We start from the raw sequence: 15,189 nt of genomic DNA on the forward strand, positions 1-15,189 counted from the left end.
AGGAGGTTTTCCAGCCTCGGGCTGGTTTCATTCTGCCCCCAGCCCTTAATATGGAGACGTTTTGCCTGGGCCTTTCATCAAACCCTGCGCCAATTCTCTTAATGGAGTGGAATTCTAAATGCAGGCCCTGCCTCCGAAGCTGGTGAGTGGGGAAGACGTTTGGATCGTGGCTCGTGTGCTGGTATCTCCAGAAAAAAACATTTGGGTACTCCATCCATCTCCCAGGCTTCGGTCTGATTAATTGATCTTAATTTGTGCTTTAAAACAGGCCCGAGCGTGGCTCCTGGGTTCCATTTGTATTGCCCTTACAATAACTGGCTCTCAGGCAAGTACTGCAAACCATTTCCTTCAATTAGTACTATTAGTACTGGGATTTACAGTTTGTCCTTGTACCATAGTATAATATGCAAAGCTAATTTTCAAATTCATTTAAAATTATTTCTGATTCTCCGTCCCTCATTTTTTGCTGCTTCTTCCTAGTTGTGTCATGAATTTCTTGTAGTTGTCGTAATAGTGCAATTGATTGCAGGCCCAGTTTGTTGCGGCTGCAGTGAGTTGTGTAACCAGACACTACCAGTCTTCTCATAACCTTTGTCCGATGTTCTTGCATGTCATATGGGCTCATCGAAGCAAAGTTATGAGATGAGAACGCATTGGCAGGGATATAACTAGAACCTGTGTGTTGTAAGAATCATATTAAAAGCTTGAGATGAAACATCCTAGTATCTTCATATTGGTTTATCTCTCAATTTATACCTCCCCATGAAAATATATTGTAATTTATGACTATCCTCTGCCAGTGTTCTTTGAGTTTCTGTTTTTTTAAACCACACACACATATCTCTGATTGAGATATGTTTCTCAATCAACAGTACAATTTTGTGCTGTTATCAGATTTGGGTGGTTGGGATGTGGAATTCTATTCAAGTTAGCTGTCAGAAGTTTTATTGATTGTGGCAAGATCAGGCCAATTAATAAAGAAAGCCTTCTACATCATAAAAGTAGCATTTTTATCTATAACAGGAAGAAGCTGGACTAATTAAATTTGGATACGTTGCTCTGTAAACCTAAAATATCTCCAGTTTCTCCCCAGTCACTGTTTACCTCTCAATTGAACTCTGTCCTGCATAGTTTGTGTTGCACATAAGCAATCTGTCATACACAGAAGGGATTATTTGATGAGAAAGATGTGGATCTAGTGTGTACTGTGGCCTGGAAAGAGAGTAAGGCTGTGTCTACACATGGTAAACTGGTGCAGACCTGGGTTATATATAGTGCATAATAGTTTGGATTCAAAAGTGCAAACCGTACCTTCTAGTCCTCTTGATTGGCACACTCGCACCAGGCAAGATCAATTGAGTACAAAAAAGTATATGAATCCAAAACAATAACACATTTGACCCCGGTCTGGACTGGTGTGAAGTACCCAAATGCCAATCTGTAAATTTGTAAAGTCCCCCTTTCCCTCTCTGGCTGTGTTTGCTGATCTCAATGAGGATCTAGAGTAACCCCCTCCTCTTTGTCTTTTTCTTTTTCCATAGTGCCCAGGAGCTATTGTTCCTGGTGCGGTGTAGACATTTGGAGCACTACTACATTCAGACCATGCCTTTCTGCAATAAAAAGTATGCATAAATATTTACACTGACGTCCATAATTATTCAGACAATGGTACAATTTGTGTTCTTTGGGCTCTGTTCTCAGCCCATTGAGTTTGAAATTAAATAATGAATATGAGGCTGAATCTGATGGTATTTACATCCATATTGGGTAATCTGTGCAGGAATTACATCCCTTTTATACCTATACATGGTCCCTTCATTTTATGGGGCCCAAAAGTAATTGGACAGTTGGTTTCTTAGCTGTTTCTGACTGGTCAGGTGTATTCAATCAGGAACTGCTCAAGCACGAAAGCGATTGAACATACTTGACGAATCAAAAACAGCTGAGAAGCCAACTATCCACTTACTGTTGGTCCCCTAAAATGGGGGAGACTATGTATAAAAAGGATGTAATTCTTACACGTATCACCTGATATGCATGTAAATACCCTCAAAATGAAGGTGACAATCTGCACTTTAACCTCATTCATTGTTCCCTTTCAAATCTAATGTGCTGAAGTACAGAGCCAAAAGAATAGAAATTGGACCACTGTCCAAATATATGCGGACTGCACTGTACATCAGAGGTTTCAATTATGGCCAAGGGTGTTAACAGGGGATAACCAATTTAGCTGGTTTGATAGCTGCATGCACACAGAGACTCTCCTATCGCACAGTATCCCTATCACTGGCCTGGGGAACATGAAAGAGTGCCCTCTACTGGTCTCCAAAATCAGTACAAACAGCACTTGATATTTTAATCAAGGCCTCCTATACTGACCAGGTTCAGTTGTCCCTAACAATTAAATCGTAAGGATACACAGTGTCATGTTTTCGGAAAATAGATCCTGTCACCTGTTGTTGCATAGCACCCTGAACATGAGTACTTTAAACCGAAAGTATACCATTGCTGTTGCTGATGTATCACAGAGAACCATAGAGAGCTGAAAGGCTGAGCCAGATGTACTGGTCTAAACAAATCACAAGAGCACGTGCTTGATCCTCCGTGAAGTGATCTCTGCATAGTTCCCCCTGGCTGTTTGATAAGGTAATGTATGATACTGATGTCTTCCCCTGAAATCATATAGAACAGGAGACTGCAACCTTGTTTCATTGGTGGGATTAAATAGTAAACATGCAATTAACATAATGCTATGCAGCGTCCTGTGCCAACTTGGCATACAAATGTGCAGTGTTATTTTGACCCTCTGTCACTGTATAAAATGTAAGAAAATGTACAACCATTTTCAGATTTGTTTGCTAATAAACTTTCACATTTAAAATATGTTTTTCACATATTTTTCATATTTTTTGATAAAAAGCTAAATTTGGGAGACAATAAGAAGGCGACAGCTAAAAATATTTTGGGTTTATTTCAACTGTTGGGCTCAGTTTGACCCCAAACATAAAACCGGTCATAAAATAATAGCTTTAAATAATCAATTAGAGCAAGTGATTACACAATTAACTCACTTCACCTGGTTACGTTGGTCTGAATTTGATGGATCCAGAAGATAGATTATTTCATTTTATATAGTGCTTTTCCAGGCACTAGAAGCAGTGATGAGGGGGAAACTCGCCTCAACCACCACCAGTGTGTAGCACCCACCGGGATAAAAGGCATTTTTGTGGCAGACTGCTCACCATACACCAGCTGTGTTAGAGTGGGAGAGAACAGATTTTATTCTGTCAATTAAATCAGGAATTTACTGCTAGTTTTAATGTGCCTGTAACCCTGACCCATGGCTCTCCAGAGTCCTTTTGACATGGACATTATCAAAATCATTCTATAAATCTTAAAATGCTATCTTTGGGCTTTTGTGTTTAATTTAAGGGAGGGGGCATGTTAATTGGAGGCTGATAAAGTTATAGTTTTTCTAATGTGAACTGTGATATGAAGAGTTCATGCTGTGTAAGTATGTACATAAACAATGCTATCTCTCAAGAATCTTATCGCTACTCCATCTTTTCTGTTTTATGGGGTTTCACAGAATTCCTGCATTGTTGAAAGTCCCCCTGTCCTTTCAAAATAAACATCTCAGCCTCTTTAAGAATTCAGCTGACAGGATTTCTATCGAAGCAGTAGACCATTGAAACTCTTAGTGTGATTTCTGCAGACAAGCTGATACTAGCTCTGTGGCCTGGCTGAAGTCATCATACTTTTTATGTGGTGACAGTAAACATGATATCATATATAGCACACATACAGAGCAGCACTAAGTTAAGGAGAAAGAAAGAAAAAAAAAGAACAAACTGACCATCGTATAAATGAAATGGGATGGGATTCAGGTGATCTTTTATAGGATCTTGTGACATTTCTTCTTCTTCCTTAAGCTTTACCTTCTCCTTTAATCCACTCCATCTCATTCTGAATTTAAAATCTGTAATATCTTTTTTTACCCTTGTACTTTCTTACTTTCTCTTGCTATAATCTTCTCGAAATTTAAATAATATTTCATTAAGTGCTGTCATTCCATAATTTTTGGTACCTTTAGTATCTTTCCACTTCTTTCCACTGTGCATTGTGTACTTCTTTAAAATAATCTTCTTCATAACTGATGTGGATAGAAAATAAGATCCTCGCTTGCATTTTACTTAGTTCAGCATTATCCTTAATCTTGTTAGGTAAGCATAATGATGGCAGTATTTCTAGTTGCTTGTCTAGTGCTTTTGATCAAATCTTCTCCATGTCCCAGAGATTGCTTATTCCTTCGCACACCCAAAATGAGTGGAACATGGAATCCTTTTTTATTTTACATTTGTCTGATACAGTTTGATCAAATTTATGAATTCTGTCTCTGGTATAATATATTCTATTCATGAGTTTGTATAAGCCTCAAGTTTTAATTTATAATTACAGATTGTGTATTTTGAATACATTTTGCCCAAACTGCTTTCACATCATTTCTTCTAAATCATAATTCCATTATTATTTTATCTATATGGAATTCTGAATATATTTGTTAAAGTGGTTTCTGATTCTGTCATGCTAACCCTGTGGAATATCTCAACCCTTCATGCTTACAAACCCTTAGAATGTTCCCTTTGTTCCGTCTCCAGATAGAGGAAGGTGTCGGGGAAAGAAGGTGTCCACCGTGTCATCAACAGGTCCCCAGCCTCACCTGAAAAACTGGAGCGTAAGGACCATATGCTATTGTGCTATATGTAACAATGCATACACACACCACATTTGCACTCTTAATCCAATTCCTGATGTATTTTTAGAAGTTCTATTTCATTAATTAGTGCTAAATCTTTGTTTATATTTATGTTTTTCAATTCCAGAGGGTCACAAAGTAAAATGTGCAAAAGCTGTCATTTTTCTCCCCCACACCCATCCATCATAGCCGGCAAACACATCAGCCTGAGATGCCCACCCTATAAGGGCCCTTTAAATATTTAACAGCTTGGGGTCTGGATAGGTGGTTAAAAGTCAATTAAGTAATTGCAGAGGTGAAGGTATGGTCCGTAGCAATCCCAAGAGGCCGTGGGTGACTGGCAGTGAGGTCTGGCCCCAGTGGAGAAAGGAAAGGGGAGAAGGTGTGTCCAGGTTAAGGGGCTGATCGGGACAGAAAGATCGACTTACTCAGCACAGTTTGAAATTCGACTGCCTCAACAAGGGGGATTTATGTAACATGAGGCAAATTAAATTAAGCAATTGTGGGCTGGCTGTGACAGGAGATGGTGTCTAGGGGAGGCCAGAGTGAAACAGAGTCTTTGTAAGGGCCAGGGACTCATATTTATGCTATGACCAGCCGCTATTGTGTCCCTAGTGGTGTGACCCGACCTGCAGGTTTTCTTTAGAGCACACTCCCAAGCATGATTAATTAGCCATTCAACATAAATCACTGAAAGCGTTATTTCTGAAAATTCTTATAGGTATAATAGAATGTTCGATTTTGAGTTTGACATAGCAAGTTTGATTTGAGGTTTCAAGAAACATACCTTGAATTAACTGCTGCTACAGGAATTTGAAATCTTAAGTAAAAAGAAGTAGGTATAAACAGTCTCGTATGAACAGTCTACGAATGACCTACAAAAAATATCAGCATTGATCCCATTTCTATACTGTATATTGCTACAGGATACAGTAGTCATACATCAGAGTAATGTCTTGCAATATTGTTGATATTGCAGCCCTGATTTCTCACAATCCTGTTTCGGGAACTTTGGAATCAATACTTTGTTTGGCAATGGTGTCAGCACAGAGCCCTAGGTCTGTCTTTGGGGATTATTAAATAACATACTACCTCCATATGTGATCCTTGAGAATCATTCTGGGAGGCCTTTAAACTTGTATTATTAGCTGTATTATTGTTAGTATATTGTCATACTGTACTGCGGTTATTGTACATATGCTTTGTGATTCCTTCTACAGATAAGCTAGGTGTCATATGTGCCCACGGAAAGAACATTTTGGGGAGGTACATGTACCATATTATCATTAAATAGAAATCTGTGTGTTTAACTCCACCCTGTCTGTTCCTCTCAGGTGATGTTTTGGGTGTTGGCCTCTCTCCTGGTGCTGGCAGATGGTGTTCTCCTTGGGACGGGCAGAAGGGTGGAGCCCAGCCCAATGATTGCACGAGACCCAGATAAGGTGGGCTGGCATCCTGCCGACATCCCTGAAGTGGAAGAACTTGGTGAGGGAAGAGAAATCCGCTCTGCCTGGGGTGGCCTTTTTGGTGGGTATCTGACCCAGGGCAGCATCTTTCATAGAGATGACAACCTCAACATGCTACGCTTATGTGGAGGCACGGTATTACTGTAATCTGTGATGGGAATGCGGAAATAGTACCTCAAAGCTCTACATTTCTGGCACACTGAAATGTATTGTATGCAGTATTACTGCATGGCGATCCTGTCAATGAAGTGTGACACCCTTTCCTATATAGTGTAACAGTAAAATTTAGCCATCTAGTAAAGGCTATCTATTTTACATTTCATCATTTGGCAGACGCTCTTATTCAGAGTGACGTACAGTTGATTAGACTAAGCAGGAGACAATCCTCCCCTGGAGCAATGCAGGGTTAAGGGCTTTGCTCAAGGGCCCAATGGCTGTATAGATCTTATTGTGGCTACATTGGGATTAGAACTACCGACCTTGCGTGTCCCAGTCATTTACCTTAACCACTACGCTACAGGCCACCTGTACAAGATACAATCTATTTATTTTATGTTAAACGAAGGATGTTAGATGTGATTCCCCACACCGGCAGTTATCCAAGTTCCCGTTCCGTGCGGTGTTCATTAAGGCATTAAATTCACTGAACGTTCTGAAAAACAAAAAAGAAGGTAATGAGATTAAGTAGAGAAGGGCAAGCCGGCAGAGCTTCACTCTTCTCCTGAAGAACATTTCTTTATTGAAATAACACTCAGCATGTTTAAACAGAGCAGTGTACATAGCTGTGTTCACACAGAACATTTCCTCATTTGTTTGCCCCAGGAACATTACTTGACATTTTTGTCTTGGCTGTGTAGAGTCTAAACAGTGGTCATAAACAGTTATATGAACTGACATGTGAGCAGGATTTTTTGTGCACTTAACCCAAAAGGAGCCATTGAACCATGAAATAGACATATGGTCCCCGCAAAGTGTATTTTTCAATTAAGGGTGTGCAAAACAACAGAAAAAGAAAACAGATTTGTTATCCCTCAGTTAGATGCTGCTCTTTTCAGGTTTAAAACCATGCTGATACAACATGTTTGTATTTGTGTACTTCAGCAGGCCTATCAAAGGTTATTTATACTCTAAAAATACTTTCTTATTTAGTTCATACACAAAACAATACCCAACCCCTGTAAAGATAGGTCAAGAAGTGCTCCCCCAGTGCTAATCACCCTACATACTGATATTACGCCCTGTACAGTGCAGCTGATAACCAAAGGAATTTCACTCCTTCTTTCAACACCCACTTCTGCTTTCAATTCAGGAACACGTGTATCTCAAATCACTCCCCTGCTGTTAATACTACATATAACTTTGGTGATACAAAAGCTATTTCTTATGGTTGCTGTTTATGTCTAAACATCACTCTTGACTCCGGTTGCAAAGGGAGGGATTTTTCCAGGTAACGTTTAGATTTTGGGTAATTTTCAGTAATTTGGGGAATTTTGAATCTCAAGACACCATGCGAATCTGAATAGGATTGTCCAGATTTTTCAGAGAGTATAAAGCTAGCTGTGGTCAAAATAAATAAGAAAATAATAATAAATGGTAATAAAATACATTTAAAATAAATAATAATAAAGGTGCAACCAGTTAAGTTTAATTGAATTACTTTTTCACAATGGTGATATGTTCCTAACATAATGTTTATATGCTTTTCTTTCCTGACACATGACTGAATATGATCTGTAGCTACATGTATTTCATTTAACGTGTACTGTAGTTTATTGCTGAATCTGAAATCAAGCTGTTACCTTGTGTCCTTTTTTTGTCTCACAGGGAATCCATCTCTATCAGAGGAAGTGGAGGATCACCAGAGCCGGTGGGCACGTTCCCCAGGCAGATCCGCCTCTCCCAAGACCTCGAGGAAGAACAGAAAACCCAAGGGTAGCCGGGACTGCCGGATAGAGAGGACGATGATCAGCGTTCGAGACCTGGGTCTGGGCTATGACTCGGATGAGGTCATCCTCTTCAAGTACTGCGTGGGCACCTGCGAGGATTCCCGCAAGAACTATGACCTTGCCCTCCGAGCCCTGGTCAAAAAGGGGAACATCTCTGCCAAGAGGCTGAGCGCCCGCCCCTGCTGCCGGCCCACCCGCTACGACACCGTGTCCTTTATGAACGCCGACACTGCCTGGGAGACCATCGACCTGCTGTCGGCCGCCAACTGCAGCTGTGTGGGCTGAGGGGCCGGCGCTCTCCCTGTGAGCGACCGCCTGGTTGGAAGAGAAAGAGAGCGGTGGATGCCGTCGGACAGGGGTGGAGGCCGAGGCAGGGAGTGGCGGAGGGAAGGGAGCCCAGGACTCGGGCTCGCCACGTCCGCTAGCACAGGGTCTTCGCTCCCAGGTCTGAGAGCTTCCCTCCACCTGCTGTGCTGGGGAGCTGTGGGTTGTGACTCCTCAGTAATGCCGGCGAAGAGAACTTCATGAGTCCTCCAGGGTGGGCTTTTCTACTTACTGTGGACAGAGAGCAAGCAACCCTGAATTTTCTCAAGTGGAAGTTTTCTTGTCTCCAGTAGAGAATGTCTTGGAAGTGAACAATATTGGTCCATGTATGGAATGGCAGTTAAGACAGGGAGTGATTAGGGATGAAATCTGAGGATGTTACCAGTTTTTTGAAAGGACCTGTCTAGCCATTGAAGAAGGGAGTTATGGGACATGGGAGATATTTTGTGCATTGTGTACTTAAATGGCAAGCTCCATGTCCCTTTTGGAAACCGTTCATGGAAGATACTGCAGAGGGCAACCACAGAAAGGGCCACAGCCAAGCAAACTTGGGGATTTGGGAGCCAAAGAGCAGTTCTCCAATGACCTTAAGATTAAAAAGTCGGAAGATTGTTGGTTTTGGTTTTGGTTTTCTGAGCAAATTTCAGAGTTTCTCAGAAACCAAAACACTGCACAGACCATGATGTACAAGAATATGTCTGTGTCAAGCATCAAACATGCATAGGGTTTACATTGTTTTCAATGATCCATGTGCTATGACTATATATATGTGTTTTTTCTGAAGTGATGGTCCTTACTGTGACACTTAGAATTTTCCTACCTTGGCAGATCATCCCAATAATGTTGTATATAGCTTGGCCATTCAGGCAAGTGGGAAGTGAGAGCTCAACAAGTCTACGTAAGTAATTTGGACATAAAGATGTGGTGATTCATTTGATGGGTTCTTCTACTCTTGTCATTACCTGAGACTAAATCAAGCAGAGATGTGGAAAAAATATTTACTGATGGCTAGACTTATTCTATATTCAAACTTTTGACATTATATGTCCACTATAAATGCATCACTGATCAATAACCTGCTCCCATATCTTTGTTGTTTGAAGTGATTGTGGTTTGCAACATCCATTCGTCAATATTGCTCCATTTCTAAGTTAAAGTTATATCTAATGGTAGTTTTGACACTGCAGTTTTCCCTTTGGCCAATTGAATATATATTAACTTTAATGCAGTTGTATATGGCTCTATTGAGCAATCTCTTTCAGGTCAGGTCAGGTCAGGCCAGCACGTCATCAAAAACATGAGGAGTTATTATTTGGTTATGCTTTGTAATAGGGGTAACAGGGGTAGGAACTGTGAGTCACTGGACCACAGTAGTCACATTTTGTGATCGTTGATGGCAATTCATACATTCTGTGAAGAGAAAGCCTTTTTTTGTTTACTTTCATGTGGCTCATCCATAAATTCAGATTGTATTGAATGAGTGTATCTGTCTGTGCAGACGTATGGCTCTTAGAAGTACATTCATCTTTTTTACATTTGGGTGTCAGTGGTACTGTGAATAGAGTAAATGTAACATGATTTTTTAGAGCCGAGAGGTGTGAATGTAAAACTTATTTTCATACAGCAGATCACGGTGTATTTCAGAGTCAGATTCCTTTGTTTAACCAAAGTCAGACCTTAAATAGAATAGCTGAACCAAAGCAAAGAATCAGTCCTATGTTTGGATCTCATCTCTTTGTGATTCTTAAATGCTTCATCTTAGATCACTATAAACGATGTGTTGCAGCATGTCAAATGAAAGGTATGACTGTTCGCTGGCATCTGCCATATGTTGTGGTGGAAACATTTTTGTCCCGTGGTTTATTTTGAATGCTTAACACAGGAGGACTGTTTCCATTACTTAAAGGTTTGAGACTACAGATATTTGAAGTGTGTTGGGATAGCATCAGCTGCCTTCAACAGAAGCACAGTTTAGAAAGATCAGTGCTTACAAAGCCAGGGTACAGATACTGTAGTTCAAAGGCAAATTCATCTCAGTGATCACAATGTTTACAATGTCAAACACAACAGTATGGAAGTATAAACAGGGTAAGAAGAGTAGCTTTAGTCCTTTTTAGTGTCAGTATAAATACAGTGAATTATTTCATTTACGCCAATACTATAAATGAATATAAATATCTTGCATTGTTTTGTTGGGAAAATTTTATACATTGGACTTTATATGACTTATGAATAGAATAGAATTTTCCTGTTCATTGTCATGTGCTTTATATGACTTACATATATTGAAGTTGTCTATTCACACATTCAGCCTTACCTTACCATTCCTCCATACAAGCCCACTTCAGCAACACTTATTTTACAATAATGGGGCGCACAAAAAAGAACTGGTCTTTTCTCAAGTCTGCCTTTAACTCCCCTTTTTTGGGGAAAAGCTGCTCAAGTTGTGGAGTTGAGGTACACAGGGATGTACAAATCGCATCTGACTGACAGAAAATATTCTCTTTGTCAGGTAAAAGAAGGAAAAGTGTACACACAGGAGGGTGGAGTTTTCACTGTACAACTAACTACAGCAACTAACTAACTACAACATACTTTTCAGTTTTCAGTATTTAGACTTTGAGTCTACAGTAGAAGTTTGGCTCTGAGAAACAAAAATCTATTGACTCTCCATGTCATTAAAAAATTAAATTGACATATTTTCTTCATCTTCTCTGAAAGGTGAATTGTTATCACTTAAAATATTTTATTTGCGCATACAGACTATTAGAATAATTGTTTATTGGATATTTTCCTTGGTTTCTCAGGATTTCTTGGTACTGTAATTCCTACTGTAATATATTGCTTCTTCTCTGGAGGAGTCAGGATACGCGTTGACCTATGTTGAAGTTAACTGAAAATAGCTGCGCTAATATAAAAAATGTAGTTATGTAGTCCAAGGTAAGATATAAGATATAAGCCCAAACCAATAAGCAATAGCACACTAATTTCCACTCCACAAATGCAGATCTGAATAAATATTACCTGACTCTCCCAGAATTTGACTCTCAGCTTTAACCCTACCTTATTTTCATATTGTATTGATTGGGAATGTGTGCCTTAACCCAAAGGTTTTGGAATGAAAATGTGATGAGGGGTTAATGTTGTAAGCTACATGCATATGTTCAGTTGCAAGAGTCTCTAAAGCATTATCCTGTATGTTGTTTTGTGGCGGTATATGTTGTGCATTGTGGCATGCAACTGCCAAGGGATTTTGGGACTTGTTTTTTTAGTCTATTCCCCAGTGTAGAGGGCATTGTTATAAGCCTGGTGATACCTGGGATTACACAAGAAAATCAGTTGCATTCAAAGTCACCTTCCCAAAGTCTGCTTCCTTTATACCATTTAAGCACAAACTGAACACCACTGTTGGATGCTATGCATCTCATCGCATTTTGTAACATAGGAAAAGTATTTATTACATTTAAGTTATTTATTTATTGTCATGTGTTATGAAACATGTTCTCACAAATACCAGATGTCTATTATTTATGAAGTGGCCATGTATCTTTTGGTTTATTTTGCTATTAGTCATGTTGAATATATCATGTTTAATGTGGAAGCATGGAGCAAGATACTTCCTGTCTAACAGATAAATCAGAGTCAAAGAAGGAAAAGGATTGACTTACAAGTACCCATATTTTGGCATTTTAAGAGCAGCTGTACCCACTGATCTCAATGTTAGCTGGTCAGGTGGCTGTGTCTAGCCTTTCCAACCTATGTTTAAAAATGTAACCTGATGATACTTGAGAGGGAATATTAAATTATGACTGTCAATACTAAACCCATGTACAAGGTCAGTGTGAGCAGCCTATTCAGTGAGAGATCTGTGGCTATACCTGTCAGTATTACCTTCAGGGGCCACATAGTTATGCTCCTTATGACTGTGCCTATTTAAGACAGCAATGTTCTTGCCATTGTAGCCTTGCTGTTCCTTAAAATTTTAGGCTTGCAATGTTGCATTGAATATGACACACAACTTCTTGCAAATAGGAGAGAAACATTTTAACAGTATTTTAAAACAATGACAAAATGACTTGTTGTTCAGAAAAAAACAGTTATTATTATTATTATTATTATTATTATTATTATTATTATTATTATTATTATTGACATGTATAAAAGGTCTTCTGAGCTCTATTTTTGTACAATTTAATTTTCCTGCATAGGAATAAAATTTTCAAAAAACATCTTGGAAGCATTCTGTGATATGTGCTGCATTCACTTCTCCATAAAATGTCAAATCTGACTTCACCTCTTTCCTTGTGAGTCTTCCTGAACAGGATCAACTGTATTTCAGAAGCTGATGGATCAAAGCTTTGCGTAAATGTCACAGATGTGGCTTGGTTCCTCGGGCAGCATTCTTGATAACAATACAGTACACACAGTACATACAGTGGCATGAACCAACCCAGCAACTGCATTGTGTTACCAAAATGTTTCTGCAGAGGTTGTTATAGCGATGTCAAAGCAGCGCTTCAAGAACATTATATCTCAGCCGAGAAGCCATATTATGAGATAAGAGAGAGTGAACCTATTGTCTTGCTTGGGTTCTTTCTCAATTGAAAGCGAGAGCTTTCATAACGCTCCCCCCTGAAAGACCCAAGGAGACACTCGGAATTGCACGTCTCTGTAAACTACCACACAAGTGCCTTTTTGTTTTCTTATCGAGAAGCCATCAAATTTTGACTGCTTATTTATTTTGCTCGAGTTCTCAGATAAGGCACCTGATGTATGCTCTCTGGCAGTGAAAAGAGGCCTGGTGTTTCCCAGTGGTGCACCCTCCCCATTTCTGAGCGGCTGTCTAATGTGCACTTCACTGCACTGTTCACAGGGCTCTACCAGGGACAAATCTTTCTGGCAGCTTTGATTTTGATCTTTTTCATCCTCTGAAAAGGGCAAACGGCACTAATAATGCCTCAGAGCACAGGGGACTAAACATCTGCTCTCAGAAACAGCCTGGCCACTGTGCAGATAGAGCATGAGTGAGTCCATTCCTCAGCACTTGACAGCCTCCCATGGGTGCCCTCTACAGCTTCTAGAGGGATACAGTGAACTGCACTACCCTGTGGCCCAGATACTGTATGCACGAGCAGACTAGGTACTGTGTCTTATAAATAAAAGCTATTCAAAAATGTATGTTTAATACAGGCAACTGTGGACACTATAGAGTATGGGGAGGTAAAGCGGATGTCCCGCTGAATTGCATTTCCGCTATACCATATCATCATAGACGGTAGGAGCAACAACTTCCTATAAGCACACAAAGCATTAAATTGTTCTGCAACCACAAAATTACAAGGCTCTATCACCAGCAAATGATCGACATCGATCAGCTTTTCACTACTTTCATTGCAATTGTGCTTGACATCGTTTGGTGTTGCCATCAATAGGCCACAGATTACACAAATTTTTAATTGTTGAGATGATAGATGAATTCCAGATACATTGTCGCTGGCATTAGGATGGTCCAATTGTGGCAATTCTGTCACTATGAAAGGGAAAGCATTATGGGAGGCTGAGTTTTATCTTGCCGATCTAAAAATGCAAGACATGACTTTGTTCGAACTGAAATCCTATCATATTCTGTATATTGCCATGAAAAACATACTTTTAATCCAGACTTCAATGCTACATAGTTTGCTTACATTATTTAGCTTTTAGTGCTCTATTTAATAGGGAGCAGTATACTGGAAGTATCGTTCCCGAAACATCCGATTTACCTCCCTATTGCATGTACTGAAAACAAGTTAAAGTACTTTCAACTTCAAGAACTTTAACAATCTGATTTCATCTGGGTTTGAAGTGAGGGGGATCTTCAGGGATAGAGGACCACCCACAAGTCACAAAGGGCGTCCTTTAGAAAGAAAAGTTTACGTTTTGAGGAGAATCCTGCTTTATTTGAAAATGTATTGCTACAATACTACTGTATCAGTACTAAAAGCACAGGTTCGTGCCAATGTCAATGTTGCATGCACACTGCTAACTGTATCTGACTGAATGCTTCAGTTGAAGTATGAATTCATTTTTAGTTTCTGTCAAACCTGGATACAGTCATGTGGAGGAAACTTGTGTAAGTACTTATATCATGGAGTATGAAGACTAAATTTGTCTTTATTTGTCTAATGAGCAATATTAATTGATTTCTCTCCCCTTGTAAAACTTTATTTAGCATTATCTAGCTTATGAAAACTTGTGTAAGTACTTATATCATGGAGTACGAAGATTAAATTGGCCTTTATTTGTCTACTGAGCAATATTAGTTGATTTCTCTCCCCTCGTAAAACTTTATTTAGCATTATCTAGCTAATGGAAACTTGTGTAAGTACTTATATCATGGAGTACAGAGATTAAATTGGTCTTTATTTGTCTACTGAGCAATATTAGTTGATTTCTCTCCCCCCGTAAAACTTCATTTAGCATTGTCTAGCTAATGGAAACTTGTGTAAGTACTTATATCATGGAGTACGAAGATTGAATTTGTCTTTATTTGTCTACTGAGCAATATTAGTTGATTTCTCTCCCCCTGTAAAACCTTATTTAGCATTATCTCAATGTCATTTCAATGTCAGCTGATTGGTTGTTATCACCTACTCTAGTTATAGCCTAGATAGAGCTACAGTAGCTAGTTAGCTTAGCTAACATGAAACAACTAGCT

The 15,189-nt window shown here is 39.4% G+C and overlaps 2 protein-coding genes across 8 annotated transcripts in view; one reads left to right on the forward strand and one right to left on the reverse strand.

Annotated features, from left to right (window-relative positions):
* LOC133127666 (neurturin) lies at window positions 1-9,979 on the forward strand. Of its 7 annotated transcripts, XM_061240720.1 has the most exons (6): window positions 1,574-1,622; window positions 2,529-2,646; window positions 4,659-4,735; window positions 5,977-6,022; window positions 6,131-6,283; window positions 8,047-9,979. In XM_061240720.1, the coding sequence occupies exons 5-6, from the start codon at window positions 6,175-6,177 to the stop codon at window positions 8,451-8,453; spliced, it is 516 nt and encodes a 171-aa protein (XP_061096704.1). In that variant the 5' UTR covers window positions 1,574-1,622; window positions 2,529-2,646; window positions 4,659-4,735; window positions 5,977-6,022; window positions 6,131-6,174; the 3' UTR covers window positions 8,454-9,979. The 7 variants fall into 7 exon arrangements, with proteins under 7 accessions (XP_061096700.1, XP_061096705.1, XP_061096701.1 ...); XM_061240716.1 differs by lacking the exons at window positions 2,529-2,646; window positions 5,977-6,022 and adding an exon at window positions 1-142 and having other exon boundaries at window positions 1,542-1,622; window positions 6,091-6,283; XM_061240721.1 differs by lacking the exons at window positions 1,574-1,622; window positions 2,529-2,646 and adding an exon at window positions 1-142.
* Window positions 8,590-15,189, reverse strand: part of LOC133126621 (prostaglandin E2 receptor EP4 subtype-like) — a 19,526-nt gene continuing 12,926 nt past the window's right edge. Inside the window, exon 3 of the mRNA XM_061238963.1 lies at window positions 8,590-8,723. Coding sequence (XP_061094947.1) covers window positions 8,590-8,723 — 134 coding nt within the window. The remainder of the gene's footprint in view (window positions 8,724-15,189) is intronic.

This window comes from Conger conger, chromosome 4 (assembly GCF_963514075.1).
Source record: "Conger conger chromosome 4, fConCon1.1, whole genome shotgun sequence".
Lineage (NCBI taxonomy): Eukaryota > Metazoa > Chordata > Actinopteri > Anguilliformes > Congridae > Conger > Conger conger.

What these genes read in the sequence shown, in the direction of transcription:
- LOC133127666 (XM_061240716.1), top strand. Translation starts at nt 6,094, where the DNA reads ATGTTTTGGGTGTTGGCCTCTCTCCTGGTGCTGGCAGATGGTGTTCTC. An exon ending in TGCCTGGGGTGGCCTTTTTG is followed by an intron (nt 6,284 to 8,046) that starts GTGGGTATCTGA and finishes TTTGTCTCACAG; the next exon opens with GGAATCCATCTCTATCAGAG.